The sequence below is a fragment of the Vigna umbellata genome, chromosome 5, assembly GCF_029865625.1.
Source record: "Vigna umbellata cultivar VRB3 chromosome 5, Vumbellata_1.0, whole genome shotgun sequence".
Taxonomy (NCBI): Eukaryota; Viridiplantae; Streptophyta; class Magnoliopsida; order Fabales; family Fabaceae; genus Vigna; species Vigna umbellata.
In genome coordinates, this window is record NC_142169.1 from 2,110,319 (window position 1) to 2,118,721 (window position 8,403).

The 8,403-nt window shown below is 36.0% G+C and overlaps 1 protein-coding gene across 1 annotated transcript; it reads left to right on the top strand.

Moving 5' to 3' along the window:
- Positions 1–3,794: 3,794 nt before the first annotated feature.
- LOC148197509 (glyoxylase I 4-like) lies at positions 3,795–5,674 on the top strand. The gene is made up of 5 exons (XM_088114757.1): positions 3,795–3,815; positions 4,399–4,577; positions 5,001–5,078; positions 5,217–5,322; positions 5,453–5,674. The coding sequence occupies exons 1-5, from the start codon at positions 3,795–3,797 to the stop codon at positions 5,672–5,674; spliced, it is 606 nt and encodes a 201-aa protein (XP_087970883.1).
- The last annotated feature ends 2,729 nt before the right edge of the window (positions 5,675–8,403 follow it).

Below are 8,403 nucleotides of genomic sequence, written 5' to 3' on the forward strand. Positions count from 1 at the left end.
ACATTAAAATGCTTATACAGGTGATTCACAAGCTTTGTGAACAAATGCAGGATATTATGATTGTGATTGTGAAATTAAGCAGGATGTGTATGTCAAATGTGAATGAGCTTATATGCGAGGTTTTGAGCTCCAGAGTTGTTATTGTTGAATGATATTACTTTGAAAGCATGAATGATTTTGCCCAGGTTTTCTATGATTGAATCAATTTCTTGTATTACATCATATGATCAAGGCCATTTGTTGGAACCCTTTTTATTGGCCAGATTCATAAAGTTAGCCCACTAAAAGAGAACACTTTGTGTTCTATCCTTTGAACCCTTAGCCTTGAACATACACTGAAACCCTTGATTGAAAATCTTTACCTTGAGTTAAGTAGAAGATCTTGTGTGGTATTGTTAAATGTTCAAGTTTGGGGTTGTTGGGAAAACATGAAAAAGGAAAAGCATTGAGTTAAGAGCTAAAAAAGATAAGAAAAGAAAAGAAAAAGAAGCAAAGCTCAATGCAAATGCAAAGGCAAGTTGGGAAGAATAAGAATAATTGTGTTGTTATGATTCTCTTAACTCAAGGATTTTGTGATCCAGAAAAACCAATTTTCTTGTTAGCCCAGCCACATTATAAGCCATTGAAAAGTCCTTATGATGATGCATGCTTGTGAATGTTTTTGATGGTGGTAAAATGAAAGGCAAAGTTGATTCATGTGACATTGTGATAGTAGAGTGAATGAGTGATCACCTTTTATACACTTGTGTGTTGAGTGAAATACTTTACCTAGTGAGGAAATATTCCATTAGCACATGAACATCCATGCTTAATTGATTGGTCATTCATGAAAGAGAGCATTTGTTGGGTATTAACTGACTTTGTGAAACACTAAAGCATGTGCACATCTTGATTGAACTCTTGGTCATAAGTTTGATTGATGTTTTTACTTATCTAAAAAGAGGATTTTTGAATGAGTGAACCATCATATGAATTGGTTGAAGATTGAGTTATATCTTGTTTGCTTGAGGACAAGCAAAGTTCTAAGTTTGGGGTTGTGATAACAGTTGAAAAACTGTTATTTTCATGCTTAAAATTGACACAAAAAGCAACCTTTACACTTAGAACCTAGCTTGAAATCATGCTTTTCTTCATATTTTCAGAAATAAGAGAGTTGGACAGGTTTATGCTTGATTTCAGTGTTTTTGTGCAGGTTTTAAGGTGAATTTGGTGAAAGAAGTGAAGAAGGACAGAGATGGAATCAGAGAAGACATCAAAAAGTGCAAAAGGAGAAGCCGAAGTCACTGCTCAGCGGCAGTTTACCGCTGAGCGGCAATCAGGAGCTTACGGGAGGTCCGCTGAGGGGCAAAATGGCCGCTGAGGGGAAGAAACGACTCACGCACTTACCGCTGAGCGGTACTTTACCGCTGAGCGGCACTTTTATGGGCTTGGACCTAATTTTCTGTAATTTACGAATAATATATAAGCTTTAGGGTTTCCTAGGGTTAGGTATCTTTGGCTGGAACGAAGAAAACACTCTCTCTTCCACCCCTTTGAAGGAGGATCTTGGATGCTGAGGCTTCCTCTTCACCTTTTTAGGGTTTTATCTTTCATTCTTTCATTGTTATTCATCTAGGTTCACCATGAATATGGTGAACTAAACTCTGTATGTTTGTTGGGGAATCAATGTAATCTTTTGAAGCTCTCATATATGGAATTTGTTTTTACATCTTTTATTTAAGATCTATGCTTTCTTTCATCATTAGTTAGGGTTTTTCCTCTTTGCTTAATGCTTGCATTGTTTAACTCATTCGATGCATGATTATTGGTTTTGTAGATACGGGCGCGTACGGGGAAGTCTAGATCCGGGGAATTTCTCCCAATATCATATTTGTTGTCGTTAAGCTCCTGCACTTATGAACTAATCATTAGGAATGCTAGGAATTGTATGAACTCGTGATTAGGGAGAAGCCTTCTTGAAAGGTACTTTAGAGAGTGGCATTAACAATGATGATTTGAATGTTGAATTCCTAAAATATATGAGAGTGGATAAGATGAAATTGAACCCCAACAACATATTCATACATATATTTCATTGAAAGTGTTTATCTTTTGCTTTTGCCATTGATCAAAACTTCATGCATACATATTTAATTTTCGTCTTTTGCATATAAAAGCTAAATATTTCATCTTTAAGTCTTAGCTAATCAATAAACCACACAACTAAACTAGGCCGTGAGTCCTTTGGGAAGAACGATACTTGGTCTTACCAAGTTTATTACTTGAACGATTCGGTCATACTTGCCGATTGAAAAACAAGTTTGTGACATCATATTTTGGTGTTCATAAAATTGTCCATCAGTGTGACAAGTTACAGTGTGTAGTCTTTAACTTAGATGTATGTATAATGATGATATTTTGTAATTGAATTATCCTTACACTAACACAAAAAATTGTCTTTGACATCAAATGATCTATAAATAAAAACAATAAACATAAAAAATGTGTAATGATACTTTTGTAAATAAGTGAAACGATTTTACATCATATCATTTATGGACTGACATAAACAAGATAATTTAGGTCAAATTGTTCAATTACATCCACATGTTCTCTCCTTATTTTCATTTGTGAAAAAACATGTTCAAATGCTCTTCCAACTTAGGACTTCATCTCTGGTGAATGGTGGTGATTTGATGGTATCTTTTGAACAAGTCTTCTCGTTCACTGATGGATGGGAAGTATTTCTACCCAATTGGTTTCATCATTGAGATTTGTATACTAAAGTTTCTATTTGTATTTGTAACTTGAAACGTAAACATAAAAAAAGAAGAAAAACTCTAAACACTTAGAAAACAAAGACAAATAATAAGAAAATATTATTTTGAAAAGTTAAAAGTATAAAAGAGAGAAAAAAATGAAAGCTTTATAAAACAAAGAATACTTATATGATTCAAGTCACTAGCGTAGTAAGCTATTTTTAGGAAAGAGTGTGATACACACAGTTGTAAATTACTTATTCCTTTACATCCCTCTCTAGCTGATGTCCCCAAGAGTAAGGACCATCAGTTTGCTTCCAGATTGAACAAAAGAAGAACCATTGATTTGTTTGCTGCCAGAATCAACAACTTGATGTTCAGTTGGTAGATGAACAACTTTAATAAAACCACTAGTAACATTATTGTCATGAACAAAATAAAGATCAAGTTCAAAATGCTTTGATCTACATTGCAAAACTGGATTAGCAGCAACCAAAACAGTATTCAGAGATTATCACAATATATATAGTAGGTGCAGAGGGATGAATGTTAAGTTCACTGAGAAAAGATTGAATCTAATGAATGTCAGCAGTAACAACAATTAAACCCTTGTACTTTGCCTCGGTACTGCTCCGATAAATAGCTTTTTGTTTCTGTGAAGACCAAGACACAAGATTGTTCCCAAAATATACACAATACCCAATTATGGACTTCCTATAATCCAAGTCAGACGCCCAATCAGAATCAGAGAAGCCAAATAGGTTGACATGTGGTGGTTTTCGAAAGTACAACCCATCATGAGTGATAGTTCCTTCAACATATCTCAAAATCCTTTTTACAACTTTCCAGGGATGATTTTGAGGATCATGCATAAATTGGCAAATTTTTTTAATTGAAAAGGATAATTGTGGTTTGGTAATACTAATATATTGTAAAGAACCAATATTAGATTTATAAAAAGAAGGATCAAAAACAGATGCAAAAACCTTTGGTAGTGAGCTTTAAACCAGAAATCATACGATTGGGTTGAGGCTTAGAATTATCCATCTTTGCTCGATGGAGGATATCCTGAATATAGTATTTTTTAGGGAGAATAAGTCCTCCATCAAGGATGGAGAATATGTCTACCATCAATCGTTATTTTGATTGATCTACATTTTAATTAACTAAGAGTAAAAAAAAGGTTGTGAGTGAAATGAAGTTTGAATGCACTATATTCAGTGCAACTTACTTATAAGGTTATGGGTATTAGGTATAGGACAGAGATATCAGTGTCCATGTAGGACAGGCTTACCTTCTATAGGTCTACTTCAATCATATGACTGAAACTTGGGACCTCATTTCACGCCTACTATATATGTCACTAAAGAATACCTTTGATTATTTGTTTGTTTTGACCGTAATAGAATGGAATCGTTTGTAATCAAACTTTATAAATAGGTGCAGTAAAAAGGGAAAAAATATATCGGTACTATATATCTAACAAGTGTTGCAGTCACTGAATTTGTTCCAGGAACTTGTTCTCCAAACATTATTTTCCACTATGTTAGGAACTTGAAATTGAATTATATACCATGTTGGACAGCACAAAGGAAGAAATTATAGTTGTTCAACTGATAGACTGATTTTGGAACATTTGTTGCTCTTTTTGCATGGTTAGAGAAATCATTTTTACCCAGTAGAGATACAGAGTGGTACTTTTTTGGACCTCGGGATAGGAAATACCCGATTGAGTTTAGAACAAATAGAGCAACTCCTGCAGGCTACTAGAAGTCCACTGGAAAAGATACGAAGGTGTACTATAGAGGCAGAGCTCCTCAAGGAATCAGAACTGATTGGGTAATGCATGAGTATTGCCTTGATGACAAAGAGTGTGAAGACACCACTGGATTACAAGTATGTGTGTATATATATATATATCTTTTATATCTTTCTTTATGACACATTTATTAAGTTATCAATATCACATTATCATCTTTTCTTATGTAACCTTTCTATCACATAATATTACTTCAATATCTCACATTGTTATCATTTTCACCTCTGTGTATCTCTCATAGTGTGTGCACACGGGCATTTGTATTCAAAATATGTAACTATTAGCCCATCAAGTAAAGCTCTCAATGCCCACTCATATTCAAAAGTGATTAAAATAAGACAAAAGAACAGTAACCCTGTAGCCACGGCAGACCTATTATACAAAACCAGTAGCAATTCAAATGTAAGATACATTAAAATAATATTTGAAGAAAGTTGATAAAGTCATTCTTTGCACTATCAGAACATTCTCGGCTTCTTCCCCATCAGGAGGGCAGGATCATTGGATTTTGACGGAGCATGGTAATTCAATTCACTAAATTTTTCAAACTTTGATACCCCACCAAACAAATTTTCTCAGTTGAACAAAAATGTCAAAAAAACGAATCAAATTTTTTTATCTTATTTTCTTCTGGGGTAAATTCTCCTCACTCTGTACAGGCTATTCGGATATGGAATTGGAATTCACTTGCTTCAAGTAGAGGACCCCAGCAACATTCCAAGAAAGAAAGAAATTAATCTGAAAGATAATCACATATCATTCCAGGCAAGGTTTCAGTGTGAAATGAAATTTGTTTCATACCATTACTTGAAATTAATTGCAGTGTGTTTGACAAAATGACTGAACAAAAGGAAACTGACATGGTTTGTTTGGTTTTTGTGATGAATGAAAACAGTGTGAAAGCATGAGAGCAGTGGAGAAGAAGCTTGAGGAAATAGAGATAGAATACGCGTGTGGAACGGTGCAAGAAGGCGGGATCAAAGTGGATCAGTTGTTTTTTCATGACCCAGATGGGTTCATGATTGAGATATGCAACTGTGATATCCTTCCCGTGATTCCCTTACCAAGTGACATGGTTAGGTCATGCTCTAGAATGAACCTTCAGATGCTTCAATAGAGACAGACACACCAAATTGTGAAACAGGACCCAGCTTTAATGTTATCTTGAGTATTTCGCTAGTTATGCTTATTGAAATTGGCTTTTTAGGTGTACCAGTATTTGTTATCAGTTTTCATAATCAACAGATATTAGCTTGCTTTAGTTTTAAAATGGCTATTTCTAAAAAATGTATTAGCAATCAAAATTACTACTTTGAACAATATTTTCTATAAAAAATCATATTGCACAAACTAATTCTGAGCATACATTGAACAAAGTCAGAACAGATTCTTCTTAGCTTTTATAGTTCATCAATCAAAATGACAACTTACCTCGACGGTAGCCCCTTCAATAGCCTCTGAAGCGATAGTGGAAGACCTTGTCACAAAGCGACACTCCCCTGGTTGCGCCGCCTCGTCTACGCCGCCTCCTCGAATATCCTCCCTCGACAATGGTAGCCTTCAACTGAACCACCCACCACCTTCCTCAGCTCAGAACACTACAAAACGCTACAAGAAAAAAGGTTCCACCACTGACGCGTAATCGAAAACAATAACAGGAAAAGAAAATGAGATGGGAGAATGAGAGACTTCACCTATGGAGGACTGGGGAAGAAGCGTATCCCAATTGTGGTTAGGGTGGGAAGCAGTCTGCACACGCGACACAATCAGTTCGTCGAGGGAGGTAGGGCACAGAATCTCAATATTGGGGAAGAAGGAGTTTTCGCGAAATGAGGGGAGGGAAATATGTCACTTTCTAATTTCATATACATCATTATCTTACCGACGGTCGTTTGCCTTCGGTAATCACTCCTGTCCATTACAGACGGCCATTACCCTTCAGTAAAGTGATACTACACAAGCCTTCGGAAAAGCCTTCGGTAAACTACATTTACCGAAGGCCACAAATTCAATACATGAGAGTTTCAAAGGATTACATCGATTCCCCAACAACAATGGAGGTTTAGTTCACCATAGACATGGTGAAACTAGATGAAAAACAATGAAAGAATGAAAGATAGAACCCTAGAATTTGAAGAAAGGAGCTTCCGCATCCAAAATCCTCCTCCAATAAATGCTTCATTTAATTTTTTTTCGTGCTTCACTCCAATAAATCATGGGAATCCCTCTCACCCGTAAAGGATATTCAAATTTTCACTTTATCCAACCCTTCATACAAAGAATTCAAGAAGAATTTTCTTTGAGGTCTCAATAAAGGAGGTCGATCAGTCTAGCTTTTATTCGGACGATGATCCACCCAAATTTCGTTCTACAGGATCGAGCACCCTAGGAGAGTGATCTCGTGGGCCAAGTTTGCTATGACTCTAGACGAGCTAGACGTTCTCCGTCAGCTCAATCAGCTATCCCGAAAGACCTCTTCTCGAGCGCTCATCGGCTTCCTTGGTTCCAACGCTTTATGTACTAGAGTGTTTTATAAGAATTTTGAGCTTGTTTTCGTTGGGATGTGATAACGGTTGAAAAACTGTTATTTTTATACTTAATTTTGACATAAAAAACACTCTTTATGACTTAGAAACTAGCTTGAAATTATGCTTTTGCTTAAGTTGTGAAAATAAGAGAGTTGGATGGGTTTATGCTTGTTTTTCCTTGTTTTGACAAAAATTAAGATGAATTGGATGAAAAAGTTGAAGTAGTAAGGAATTGGACTCAGGAAAGGAAGGAAAATTGTACAAAAGAAGAATCGCTGCCACCGCTCAACGCCATTCCACCGCTGAGTGCTAAGCTTGCTGATTGAGTTCTCTGTCTGACGCTTAAGCGCCATCGCTGAGGGCTAATCCAAGTATCACAGTCACCGCTGAGCGACATTCCTACCGCTGAGCGCCAGAGTCTGCTGTTAAGTGCACTGTTTCATGCTTGGGCGCCACCGCTGAGCGTCACTTTGAGTGTTGCACCTACCGCTGAGCGCAATTCTACCGCTGAGCGCTGTCTACTTGAGCTTGGCCCAATTTTTTGTATTTTTAATAAACTATATAAAGGTTTAGTCGACCTAGGGTTGATATCTTTGGACAGAAAGAGACAAATTACACTCCTTTCACCCCTCGGAGGCGGATTTTGGATGCGGAACCTCCGATCTTTAACTTTTAGGGTTCTATCTTTCATTCTTTTCATTCTTTTCATCTAGTTTCACCATGTCTATGGTGAACTAAACCTTCATTCTTTTTGGGGAAACGATGTAATCATTTGAAACTCTCATGTATTGAATTGATTCTTGATTATATATGCTTTACTTCATTAATTGTTAGGGTTTTTTTCTCTATACTCTATGCATGCTTTATTTAACTCATTCAATTGCATGATTATTGATTTTGTCACTATGGAGACATATGAGAAAATCTAGAATTGGGAAATTCTCCCGGAAGCAATATTACCTAGACATAGGAATAGGAGGATCGGTTGCCTTTAAGCTTTTGTGCGAATGTAATGCATGATTAATTGCTAGGGAGACAAGACATTGTGAAATAGAAATTAGGATTAGGATTTCTTCACCGAGACATCGGGTTTAAGGTAAATTAGAAAGTGGCATTAACATTAACGAAGAAAGATGAATTCATAAATACATGAGTATGGATAGGATAAGTCGGAAACCCCAACAACATAATCATTCCATATTTTACATCAATCACTTTTTCATCTTTCAATCCAATTGATCAACACTTGCATTCATGTTTATTTTCCGCAATATAAACACAATGATTTCGTTTACAATTCTTATTTAATCAAGAAATC